At 38.2% G+C, this 13,702-nt stretch overlaps 1 protein-coding gene across 1 annotated transcript; it reads left to right on the top strand.

Annotated features, from left to right (window-relative positions):
• The first annotated feature begins 78 nt into the window (after nucleotides 1-78).
• LOC121390353 (39S ribosomal protein L51, mitochondrial-like) lies at nucleotides 79-9,851 on the top strand. The gene is made up of 4 exons (XM_041522145.1): nucleotides 79-232; nucleotides 1,912-2,364; nucleotides 3,488-3,598; nucleotides 8,300-9,851. Exons 2-4 carry the CDS (start codon nucleotides 2,001-2,003, stop codon nucleotides 8,521-8,523), a joined length of 699 nt encoding a protein of 232 aa, XP_041378079.1. The 5' UTR covers nucleotides 79-232; nucleotides 1,912-2,000; the 3' UTR covers nucleotides 8,524-9,851.
• Nucleotides 9,852-13,702: the final 3,851 nt, after the last annotated feature.

The raw sequence follows: 13,702 nt of genomic DNA, 5'->3' as shown, positions 1-13,702 counted from the left end.
AAATATTCTATCTGACAGCTTGTTCGAAATTGGAAATATAAGAGATTACCTTTTAGGAGAACCCTCGAGAACTACACGATAATCAGGTGGGAAGTACGAAGGAAGAACACGAATGTCAGCTTCCATGTGAACGTGACTGAAATCCCCCAATTTATCATCCTTACATACGACTTTATGCCTGAATATATGTCCTAGTGTGTCTTTATTCTAAGAAGGCGGTATCAGGTCAGATGTAAGTGTTGGTTTGTATGAGTTTACCATTAATAGCATTATCTGCATGTGCATCTTTTTATTCATAGTAAGACATTTGCATGATTTGGGGGTGCAGGCAGGTCAACGCAGGCAAACCGGGAACAAATCAACTCGCCAACAGCGCTCAACTGTAACCTAGTGGTTGGTCAATTGGTTCCCATTCTGTGTAGTCAGCTTACGCTACCCATTGAATGGGGCAGGGTGTAGCGAAATGGTAAAGTGCACACCTGATGCGCAGAGCCAGTGGATCCCAGGAGACCAACTTCAAAGTGCTCGGTCTGTGATCAGTCCCTGTCAGTGTCACTGTCAGTGGGCCCATTGAGCTATTTCTCTTTATATCAAAAGCCAAGGTATCTGCCATCCTGTCTGTGAGATGGTGCATATAAAACATCCCTTGCTACTAATTCCTCGTTGGATTCGTTTAGATTGGGGGTTTTCTCATTCCAACCAGACTCCCACTACTGGTTTTGACTGCAGTATGTGCTTTCCTGTCTATGAGGAAAAGCATTAAAAATATCCTTTGCTGCTAATGGAAAAATTTAGTGGCTTTCCTTTGATGACTACAAGTCAAAATTACCACATTTTATGTTTGACATCCAGTAGCCGATGATTAATTAATCATTGTGTTCAATTTATGCACATGTATGACATATCAATGACATTTCACAAACATTAAGCTTTTTTTTTTTATATTGCCTTGCAATACACACACACATACACACACACATACACATACACACACACACACACACACCGGTAGTCCTAATAATTTAAGTCCTTCATTATCATAAGTTCTTAAAATTCTAACCAATTGTATAATTGAAAGTTGATTAGTCAGTCCAAATCGATTCTTAATCCCCTTCATTCTAAGAAGCACACAAGGCTGTAACTAGAGATCGCCACTGATGCCTGTCTTTTGCCAGCTTCTCTAGCAGCCCCCAGCTCAGACTGCCCTCTTGAATTTCCTTCTCTACTGTCCTTCTCCATGTTTCTTTCGGTGTTCCTCATTTCCTTTTTCCAGGAGGGGTCCATCTTGGTAGGGTTGTTTGGTGAGTGCCGAATTGACTACCAATGATTAATGACGATATTGCAACCAATTCCCAACACTAACAGAAAAGGTGCTCACAAATGAAGTGACTTTATTACTTTAAAACTTTATAATATCTGATAGCTATTTCACAATAATAATATCTTAGACCTTTTCCCAGGATATTTTTAAGGCGCTTACAATTTCACTATCAGCAAATGCAAGTGCCAGCTTTGTTGTCTATAATAATTAGTAAGCAACTGTTGTTAAACGAAAGGGTGCTGAGGGTCCTACACCTAATTAGGTATGAAGGACACGTTTCACCTGTTAGAAATGTGAATACCTGTGTACTGTAAAGTTTTAAAATTTGTTACAACCAACAGTTGACTGTCATATATAGCCAATTAAAGCATATAGGCAATTCATTTCAGGCCCTTACATGATGCCAAAGTGCTTACTCACACACCTAAGGCATAGTGGCGCCATATACCTCTGGGGGAAACCCCTGGATTATCTATAAATATTATGAAAAATATCACAGATCTATTCAGCAACTACATGTATTTGCATTTCAGTTTGTTACATATATACATTTGTATCAGTTGGTTAAATGGAAGGTTTTTTATTTTTAGGTACTCTTGAAATTGCTTGATGTCTGCTACATAAACAACCAACACCAATAAAACGTACAAAAAGCATATCACATCCATCAGTCAGAAGGATGGTATCCATTGGGAAATGTCTGACGAAAGTGAACATGTTCATTCAGGTCAACTCTGCACGGTCATCCCATCTGATGGCGTCAGCTGCAGGACCGTTAACATTGAGAGGAACGGTATCCAGTGTGCTCAAGTCCTCCTTCTCGTGGTGCAGAAATGTGGTGGCAAAGCAACATTCTCATAGGCTTTCCTCTCCAGCGGCGTATCCAACGGTTACAGCGGTGTCTGCATGCAGTGTTGATAGTACCGTGAGATTCCAGTCGACAGATTCCAAAACAAAGATGGTAAAGTCATATGAACCCCCATCTCCCTATAAGAAACCCGGGCCACGGAGGTATGGATACGAGACCAAGATCATCACTGGAGGTAATTGTGTGATCACGCAAAATTAATGTTTTGCTACATGTCTATTTAACCAAATAAAATTAAGGGCTATTAAATATTTTTTAAATATTTTTAACATCCTCCAAAATTATAATATTCTACCATATAGCAGGGCTGTACGTAGCTCAGTGGTAAAAGATTTGCCTGATGCATGGTCTATCTAGGATTGATCCCTGTCGGTGGGCCTATAATTGGGCTGTTTCTCGTTCTAGCCAGTGCACCATGACTGGTATGTGCTATCCTGTCTGTGAGATGGTGCATATACATGTAAAAGATACCTTACTACTAATGGAAAAATGTAGCAGGTTTCCCCTCTAAGACTATATGTCAAAATTACCAGATGTTTGACATCCAATAGCCCCTGATTAATAAATTAATGTTCTCCAGTGGTGTGGTTAAACAAAAAAACTGTCGCCAAACACAAGATTAATGTTTTGCAACATGTATAATCAACAAAATAAATTATGGGTCGTGACCATGATTTTAAAAATTTGCTTCAAGAAAAGAATATCAGGCCTAGCTCTGGCACTCACCAAAATCACCAACTGCAAATTTTAACAGCTACTGGCAAATTTTATTTTAATTTGGTGAAAGAATTTCATGTATTAATTGATATTTTATTGCAAAATATAGATCAATAAGTATAGATCTATAAAATTTGGAAGTTTGATAGATAAATTGGGGAAATTTTCTGCTGACCCAGAGGTAGCCCCAAGTACAGTGTTCGAAATAATTTCAGCACTTGTCCATTTGTCCTGACAAGTAAAAATCTGCTCAGACAAGCAAAATGTACCTCATTGGTTGTTCAGTGGACAAATAAAAATGTTGAATGCAGTTTCATTTTGTGGAATCAAAAATACGGTCCTTGTACTTGAATAAAACAAAACAATTATTTGGATAAGTGAATATATTGCTGGACAAGTAGATTTCTTGATGTACTTTTCCGGTGGACAAATGAAACATTTTGCTTATTTCTATCGCTGTGAGTATGTTACACAGGATTTCTGGTTCAGTGGGAATTTGGGTTTAAGTAAAAAAAATTAGTTTAAAGGTTTCATTAATAGGCATACGTGTGCGTTAATGCATATTTGTTTTTGTTTTTAAGGTACCTTGCCGAGAGTAGAACACTCAAGACATAATCTGCCTTTTCCTATTTATGAACCAAAAGACTTCTGGACAAGAAAGAAGGCGTTGTTTGGTCAGAATGATTATATAGGTTAGAAATATTCAGCTTCTTTATTTATGACTATTCTACTAGGCCTCTGAGAATTAAAAATTTGGTAAACTATTTAGGCTCATTTACACTGGATGCGGCAATGTGTCAGGTAACCCTTGTACAGGGTATCACACAATGCAGACCTGGTAACGTATAAGGGGGCAAGACATAGCCCAGTGGTAAAGCTCTCACTTGATGCACAGTCAGTTTGGGATTGATCCCCATCAGTGGGCCCATTGGACTATTTCTCGCTCCAGCCAGTGCACCACGACTGGTACATCAAAGGCTGTAGTATGTGCTATCCTGTCTATGGGATGGTGCATGTATATAAAATATCCCTTGCTGATATTAGCTAATCAAAAAGAGTAGCCCATGAAGTGGCGACAGCTGGTTTCCTCCATCAATATCTGTGTGGTCCTTAACCATATGTCCGACGCCATATAACTTTAAATAAAATGTGTTGAGTGCGTTGTTAAATAAACCATTTTTCTTTTCCTGGTAACATATAAATTACAATACATTTGTATTTTCAGTATAATTATTACTATAAAATCCCTTCAGTCACACTAATACTTTGTTATTCATTCATCGCACTGTGCTCACTGTACTGTATGAATCTAGGAAACAAAATCACAGGTAAAAAAAATCCCAGAAAACAAAACACAGGCAAAAAAGTCCCAGTTACAGTAAAAAAAAAGTCACAACTTTTAAATAAAAAATATATTAGGCAATAAAAGACAGATCAAACAGTTTTTGTCAATGTTCTTTGTTTTCAATGTTGGTGGTTTAAGCGGATGTTCCACCCTATGCCATGGAGAAATTGTGCCACAGTCTTGCAGTCCTCAAGACGATCGACACAGGTTGCAAAGGTGCTCTTGCATCTGCACATAGCATCGACGAACCTGTCGTCGTGGTAGGTTGCCAACCATATGCTGGATGATGGTGCTCACTGTCAATAACCCACCAGGTTGAGGGATGGTAGTAGTCCACTATGTTGAAGAATATGTTGTTCCAACCTTCACACAAGTTGTTCGTTCTATGATTATTGTTCATGGTACAAGAAACCACTCTACAAACCCACCCTAATCAATATGTTTAACAAGTCCCCCTGCATACTATAATGCCACTTTCTTTTAATTCAGCCACATTCAATACGGGTACTCTGCAAACCCATACGTTTTGTTATATAAAAATTGTGATTTTTTTCCTATACTAAATTGTAACTCTTTCTGTGACTTTTTTTCCTGCCACCTACTGTACATGTATGTGTATCTAAGTAACACTCAACTGATCAAAATGTAGGTGATGTAGTTTTAGTTTAATCAAACTTTATGGTGTGGCTACAAAACCGGACAGCCATGGGACCAAGAAAAAAGTCCAGTTTTGAGGGGTATCCAGTTTACAGAGGTTTCAGTATTGAAGTAAACCGTTTGTTGGTTGGTGTTCTCTACTGATATAGTAACTAATTAAACTGCCAAAAAAATCAATCAAATTTGAATAAAACAAAACATTTAATGATTTATAGAAACATTTTGAATTTATCCAGAATTCACAATTAGAAATAATCAGTCTATGTTGAGAAACGCATCCATTTTTGTTTGGCGTGTTTCACATCTCTGTTTCACAATACTAAAATGAAACACTGTTGACAAATTTTCCACCAAACCAAGCCAAACAATTTAATCTTGATTACTCTTTACTTTGTTAAATAAACTTGCAAAGATAAAAAACAAAACAACAATAACAAAAAAGGGTTCAAACAATTGGAAAAATGAATTAAATTCCTAGTGGCTTTGTCGTTCATTGCGGTAACCGTGAGATGTACATGTAGGCTATAAAAAGGATCTCAGTCAAATTCGTAAGTTAATCTAACTTGTAACAATCTAGCTCAGAATAAAGGGAGGACATGTGTTTCCTCCAGTTATTTAAATATCAAATTCAAAGCTATTAAATAATCCATTAATTGGTATTTGTCAACTGCACAACAGTGACACTGGGGCATGCGCTCATGTAATTAGCTCTGCATACACAATCACGTTGTATCGGCTGAGTAGGTATTCAAAGTATAAGTAATGCAGTAATGATTGACGTCGCTGTGACCGTCCAGTTTTCTGAGATAAAAATTGCATCAACGAAACACAATGGGACCAGATAATTTCAACTGGTGCAGTTCAGAGGTGTTTTCGGTTTAGAGGGGTAAATTTTAGTGCTAAAAGATACGCAAATCATGGGACCGTGTAAAACGTCTGGTTTTGAGGGAATTCCGGTTTACTTGAGGGTCCGGTTTTGAGGGGTTTCACTGTATTTCCAATCAGAGCACTGAAAATGTCAGCCGCAATGAAATAACTAGCCACATGAGTATATTATATATTTAGCCTATGTTCTTTCATTATTTTAATAAAACAAGCAAATGTATTAAATACATTGTAGTAGTTGTTAAGAAGGCTGTATCAGTCAAAAACGTGTTACAATGGGAGAAAACTTTGGTGACAAAGTGCTTCAGTGTACTTCTAACTGTAATTGGAAGTTGGGATTCACTTCCAGTTCTCTTCAATTGTACCGGCCTCGGTGGCGTTGTGGCAGGCCATCGGTCTACAGGCTGGTAGGTACTGGGTTCAGATCCCAGTCGAGGCATGGGATTTTTAATCCAGATACCGACTCCAAACCCTGAGTGAGTGCTCCGCAAGGCTTAATGGGTAGGTGTAAACCACTTGCACCGACCAGTGATCCATAACTGGTTCAACAAAGGCCATGGTTTGTGCTATCCTGCCTGTGGGAAGTGCAAATAAAAGATCCCTTGCTGCTAATCGGAAGAGTAGCCCATGTAGTGGCGACAGCGGGTTTCCTCTCAAAATCTGTGTGGTCCTTAACCATATGTCTGATGCCATATAACCGTAAATAAAATGTGTTGAGTGCGTCGTTAAATAAAACATTTCTTTCTTTCTTTTTCTTCGATTGTATTTTTTTATGTCAGCGGTGAATGCCAGAATGCAGTTTGATTTATTTCCAGTTACGGCATCACATCATATGAAACAGGGCTTGTAGAATTTTTATAAAATCCACTAGCCATGGGACCAGTGATTTTAAAAATGTACTGGCCACAATTAAAAATTCACTAGCCCTACTTTACTAAATAATAGTAATAATCAGATATGTCACCTAAAGATGTAGATAGAGCTTAGAAAAAACTAACATTTGGGTGTTGAGGTGGGGACAGGATATTCATATTTTCAAAATAGACTTAACTGTAACATTTGATCCTATTTTTCACTAGCCGTCGGACATAGCAATAGTAGTTATTTACTAGCCCAACATTGAATATCACTAGCCATGGGAGTGGGGCGGTCATAATCTAGAATCCATGAATCCATACATTCAATTGCAAACTTGTGATCACCATGCAGATGACTGACACAACAACAATAACAGGACTACATTTCAGGCAATGCGATATTAGTTATTTACGAGCCCAACATTGAATATCACTAGCCATGAGAGTAGGGCTACCATAATCTAGAAGCCCTGCGAAAGCAGTGATACAGTCCCAGACGTGGCCTTATATCAACTTTCCAGTTCGCTTCGATGCCCATTTGAGAAACCGAATTTGGTGGTTCTAGCCTTCTACCCTGCAATCAGTTTCGTTGCATATGTCCTGGGTTCAACAAATTCACTAGCCCTAGTGAATATTTAGTCTGGGCTGGGGGAAATTATCAACTGCTTTACTATATTACAGCATAGGGCACTAGCCAAAGCTTCTATGAGGGCTAGTGTCCTCCTCAAATATGTCGAACACTTCATATGTGACCATTATTTTTATTTGGTGGCTAAAACATTTCAATATCTAGATATAAAAAATAGAAGTAGGCGGCATCTGTCTCCTGGGTGGAAAAGTTAATGTAGAGGCGGTGTATCAACAGTATTAAACATATCCGTATAAAAAAAATAGAAGTAGGCGGCATCTGGCTCCTGGGTGGAAAAGTTAATGTAGAGGCGGTGTATCAACAGTATTAAACATATCCGTATAAAAAAAATAGAAGTAGGCGGCATCTGGCTCCTGGGTGGAAAAGTTAATGTAGAGGCGGTGTATCAACAGTATTAAACATATCCGTATAAAAAAAATAGAAGTAGGCGGCATCTGGCTCCTGGGTGGAAAAGTTAATGTAGAGGCGGTGTATCAACAGTATTAAACATATCCGTATAAAAAAAATAGAAGTAGGCGGCATCTGGCTCCTGGGTGGAAAAGTTAATGTAGAGGCGGTGTATCAACAGTATTAAACATATCCGTATAAAAAAATAGAAGTAGGCGGCATCTGGCTCCTGGGTGGAAAAGTTAATGTAGAGGCGGTGTATCAACAGTATTAAACATATCCGTATAAAAAAAATAGAAGTAGGCGGCATCTGGCTCCTGGGTGGAAAAGTTAATGTAGAGGCGGTGTATCAACAGTATTAAACATATCCGTATAAAAAAAATAGAAGTAGGCGGCATCTGGCTCCTGGGTGGAAAAGTTAATGTAGAGGCGGTGTATCAACAGTATTAAACATATCCGTATAAAAAAAACAGAAGTAGGCGGCATCTGGCTCCTGGGTGGAAAAGTTAATGTAGAGGCTGTGCTTCAACAGTAGTAAACTTTTAAATATTTTTAGTTTCTTTGTTGTTTTAAATACTGGTCACCAGTATATTTTTCATCTCATTGTTTTCAGATATCCTAGGCGACGGAGACATTCATCCTGCCGACCTTATTGCAGGACCTGCCTGGCTGATTGGTTTCCGTGGCAACGAGCTGCAGAGACTGGTGCGCAGGATGCATTTCCAGGGCCACAAGATGAAGTGGATGTACCCGACGAAGTATCACCAGATGAGAAAACGAATCTGGTTCTTGTACAAAAAATACAACCAGAAGCGCCCACGTGGAATGGGAGCGTAACTCTGCCATCTTAAAGGCACATACCCAAGTTTCAGAACATGAAAATGGACACTAAAACTGGCGTAGGATGTGGAGAAGGAGCAAGAGGGGGCCATGCGCCACTTTTCTTGATGCTGCTATGGTTTTATATATATATATACAGTGAAACCTCTCAAAATCGGACCCTCTATAAACCGGAATTCCCTCAGAACCGGACATTTTTCGCAGCCCCTTTTTTAAATATCTGTACAGAAGAGAACCTCTCTAAACTGGACTTTTTACTTGGTCCTGAGGGTGTCCGGTTTAGAAGTTTCACTGTATTTATATTTATATATATATATATGTGTGCCACCTCCATACACACTCTTTTTGTTTTGGCACCTTCCTACACCACTGACTAAGTTTAGTTAACCTGCAACACCCATTTAGATACGGTTATAACAGAGAGAAGCTAATGTCTGTGGTGTTTAAACAGGGAAATATCATCTAAAAATAACGTTTGTCTCAATAAGCATTACATCTTAGATGAATATGCATTGTTAGAATTTTGGAAAAATGTATTTTTGGCTATTGCAAAAACCTGAATGACCAAAACCACTTCAGGTGTATGAAAACTGATATTCTAAATTATAAAATGTAATTACTTCTAATTTAAATTAGCAAAACAGCTTTAATAGTGAAAAAATATGTTGTAGTGTTTAAAAACTAGGGTCTGTTACTTTAACTGTTTATGTGCTTGTTTTTCAGTTGTGATTTCACTGCATTCACACAGAGACATAGAAATTTGTTTGTTTTATGGATATAAAATAGATAAATATATTTACAGGGATGTGAAAGCTACCCGGAAACGCTTAAATGCGCTTTTCCATTTTGTCTAAAAAAAAACCTAAAAAACCCCATGATGATCAATACCACTGACCACACAAGGTTCATTTGCATGTTTTCATGGTTTCAAGTTTATGATGTGTACCTTATATTATAAGTTATAACCAGTTTAGATTTGTTAACATTGAATACAATTTTTGGCAGTTCCAGGGGTTGCAAACAACAATTTTCCTTCAGGGGTCCTTGAGCAGCCCCTGGACCCCGGCCACAGTAAGCTTTTTTGTTCCAGCCCCTCTCACATCCCTGTATTTATTTGTTTGCAATGAGCACTTCATAGATCTATTCTCTGAGAGGAATGTTTCTATCACATGCCCCATGATTTGTGGATCAGAGGTTATGGTGTGTGCTGTCCTTTCCGTGGTAAAAGATACCTTGCTGTTTATGGAATAAATGTTAAAAGTTTGTTTTGTTTAGCAACTCTACTAGAGCACATTGATTTATTAATCATCAGCTATTGGATGTCAAACATACGGCCATTTTTGACACAGTGGAACAAATGTAGTGGGTTTTAGTCTGACTACATGTCAAAGAGACCAAATGTTTGACGTCCAATAACCAATTGTTAATAAATCGGTGTCATTAAACAAATCAGACTTAACTTATTCGCAGTTTAAAGCAGTCAGCCTATTTTGTATGTCCTCACTGATTAGAACATACTTTCTTGTGTCCATATAAGGTGTGTGTGTCTCTGTGCAGTTTGGAGTAAAATCTTCCCCCTAAGCATTGATTGTGGTGTGATAATGTATATATCTAGACGACTTATTAAAGCTGTATAATCACATTTTAGTAGTTTGTCATCTTTTACAAATACAAAACCATTGTGCAGCCATTTCACAGAGGTTACATACTTAAAACATCAATATCTATAACCAGCAAGTTTCTGCCCCCCCCCCCCCACCTCTCTCTAGCTATTGCCCTGGGCCCCGTTCCACTAAGCGATCTTAGACCTAAGATCACCTTAAGTGCATAACTACCATAACTACCTAAGCGCTAAGATCTCTTTGTGAAACGGGTCCCTGCTATCCTGTCTGAGATACTTAATATAAGGGATCCGTTGCTGCTAATAGCAAAGAGTAGCCCATTGTGTGGTGGGAGCAGGTTTCCTCTCTCCGTCTGGTCTCTATGATATGTCTGAGGCCATAAAACTGTGCGTAGTACTAAACCAAATAATTTCTGGCTGGGTCAAAGTTCGAGGTGCACTGAACTTTTGATAGAGAAGTGAACACAACAAGTCCTGTGATTGGTGATAAATGTGAGTGTGTTGGTTGTGTAAAAAATCGTTTCATCTGGGCAAAAAATGTATCCAATTTTATTTCATCTAGTATCACTATGTCAAGTAGCCTTGTGCTTTAAACATGTATGGGGTACCTGTAAAAAAAAGTACTCTAATTTTGTGCGGAACTAGGGTAGTCATAGACATACCCATTATCTCAGAAATGAGCAGCTTGACCCCCAATTTTTTCTGATTCACTTTAAGAGTGAGGGGTGGTAGTATTTATATCTGTGGCGTTTATGTCGGTTGATATGCTGCAGGTGGAGTTTTAGCCACATACGTTACTATTGTCGTCTGTGGGATTTGATTTGGTAGTGTACACCCTGTAATTATAATGTGTTTAGTGTATCTTTAAATAAAACATTCCTCTTTTTGGGGATTAAAGGGATTTTCCTGAGTTTGATGTCATTATAAGATGTTTCCAGTTAATGAGGCCTTTATAACATCTAAAAAATACAATACACTTTAAATAAACATTCTTGTTTACAATATCAGTTCCTCTACATGTATATTCAGTGGTTTTGTATTGTAGGGCCGTACCCTCGGGGGAGTGGGGGGAGAGAATCTCAGTTTTTTATTTGTTTTTACTCCAGAAAATAGCATACACATCTCAGGGTTTAATTTGTATAGTGTTTCATTTATAAAAAGTAGTGCGCGCCCCACCCCCCACCCCCCACCCCCACCCCCCCCAAAGGATTTTTATCAGGGTACGGCCCTGTATTGTCCTAATGTTTGTGGTAGTTTAAACTTCATTTTATTTTATATACTTTTATTTTTTTATTTTTTTTTATATGTATGAAATTATTGGTAATGTAGTTTGGTGTACTTTAAACACTGGTATGATCAAAAACACAAAAGATACAGACTAAAAGTACCTGTATCTTTCTTTATATAACATATTATGTAATGTCTTAAATAGCAACATACTTAAAGCTTACAATAATGGGTCGAATTTACGAAGTCTGCTTATGTCTTACATGTATAAGGGGGTGGGAGTTAGCTTAGTTGGTTGAGTGCTCACTCGAGGTGCTTGCGTCGCAGGATTGAACCACCTTGGTGGATCCATTCAGCTTATTGTTTCTTTCTCCTTGCAACCAGTGCACCACGACTGGACAAAGGCTGTGGTATGTACTTTCCTGTCTGTGGGAAAGTGCATATAAAAGATCCCTTGTTGCATTAGGAAAAATGTAGTGGGTTTCCTGTGAGTCATCCAATAGCTGATGATTAATTAATCAATGTTCTCTAGTGGTGTCGTTAAACAAACCAAACTTTACACATGTAACTACATAACATGCATTTACAGTGTTTAAACACCTGGGTTTAAGAAAAACAGGCCTAGGCCCAGTCTCTTTCACTCTGTGCTGTATCCTTAAGTGCTACACACCTTGGACTGGATTGGAAATAATTTAAAGGGACAGACCCTAGTTTCAGCCCATGAAAATGCACACTAAGTTTAGTTAATCTACAAACCTGTAACACATTTTGATAAGTTATAATTGAGTAAAACATGAGTCTGTGACTTTGAAATGGTGAAATACCCTCTAAAAATAGACTAGAGCTCGACTCCACAACTTACTTCTCAGACGCACGTGCGTTTTTAAAAATATGAGAAATGCATTTTGTTGTATTAAAATCACCAGAATTACCAAAAACACTTCGAGTGTATGGAAATGGATAATCTAAACAATAAAATCTAAGTATGATTTCAGTTAACAAAAACGGCTCTAGTAGTAAAAAATATGCCTTAGTGTTTTAAAACTAGGGTATGTCCCTATAACATGAACGTTTTGAGCGAGCCTGGTGCACGCCTGTCTTGGGTGCATGTTTTAGCATGGGCCTGGTTTTCTTTTCAAGAAATAAACCTCTACACAAATAAATATCAACACAAACATTACTTAAACGAACAGTTTTTCTGTAGTGAGGAGATGGAAGTGATCCTGATTTCATTTTTGGAAACAGGTTTTTTATTTCAAGTTTAATATAAAATACAGAGTGCGTTTCTAAGTTTGTTTTTAATGAATTCATACATGTAGGCCTTGTGTTTTATTACGTGCGTCCACGCATAATTCACGTAGTAAAGAACGTTAACTCTTCCAGCCTTGTCTTACAGGGGGAGAACTGGGGAAAACGGATCCAATTACCGTTATACTCCTAAGTGTACGGAGAAGGATGAGGCAACTGACACCCAAGTGCTGGAGCAAAACCTCAAATTCGGGCAACAATTAGACAGATATTCAGAGTAAATGTGCTAACCTGACCCAATTTTTACCATGTATTTCCATCATTCTACCCTAAGAAGTCAAAATTAGTCGTAACCCATGTAAAAATGCGTAGTGATTCGTTTGCAACCCTATATAGCTGTTTGGTTGTAATATTATTATGAATAGATTTGTTATCCAGGTTCGGGTATTTTCATTTAATTCGGGCAAAAGCTAGCCTGCATCACCACCACCCCACCCCCCTCCCCACAAAAATGAGAGCCCGTACGCCTATGGTTATAATTACCAGTTGAAATCATACAAATCTATTCGAAAATGAAACTGTCACACATTAAAAAATATATGAAGCATTAATATATAAAGGAGGTTAATTAAACGGCAGTTTTGGGTTGTCATGCCACGACCAGAAGAGGTCAAGCCCTTTCTAAGGGTCCTATGGGCAACCTAGGGAGACACCACAGCATCGTAGAGGTCTAATTAACGAGCTACTCTCGATTCACTAATGTCAAAACCTATATTAGCTCTGCCTTTTTTTCTTTTGACCGACCGTTCGAAATTGCGCCAAATTTCTTCAATCAAAATTGCGCACCCTTTTTCTTTGGCATATTAATTGCTCCATTCAAAATTCCATAACACACACACACACACACTCTCTCTCTCTCTCTCTCACTCTCTCTCTCTCTCTCTCTCTCTCTCTCTCTCTCTCTCTCTCTCTCTCTCTCTCTCTCTCTCTCAATGGTGGTGTACCATTAAAATGGCATTCATAATGTAGTTTCCATTTTTTATACACGTTTTACGTTGTTTCACTTCTAAATTCGTCTAT

This window comes from Gigantopelta aegis, chromosome 15 (genome assembly GCF_016097555.1).
Source record: "Gigantopelta aegis isolate Gae_Host chromosome 15, Gae_host_genome, whole genome shotgun sequence".
NCBI classification, from domain to species: domain Eukaryota; kingdom Metazoa; phylum Mollusca; class Gastropoda; order Neomphalida; family Peltospiridae; genus Gigantopelta; species Gigantopelta aegis.
The sequence above is the reverse complement of the archived record's forward strand: the minus strand, read 5'-3'. Positions and strand labels throughout refer to the sequence as shown.

Excerpts from the sequence above, each read along its gene's own strand:
- LOC121390353 (XM_041522145.1), top strand. The coding sequence starts at position 2,001 with ATGGTATCCATTGGGAAATGTCTGACGAAAGTGAACATGTTCATTCAG. Across the intron at positions 2,365-3,487 it reads GACCAAGATCATCACTGGAG|GTACCTTGCCGAGAGTAGAA; the intron begins GTAATTGTGTGA and ends TTTGTTTTTAAG. Across the intron at positions 3,599-8,299 it reads TGGTCAGAATGATTATATAG|ATATCCTAGGCGACGGAGAC; the intron begins GTTAGAAATATT and ends CATTGTTTTCAG.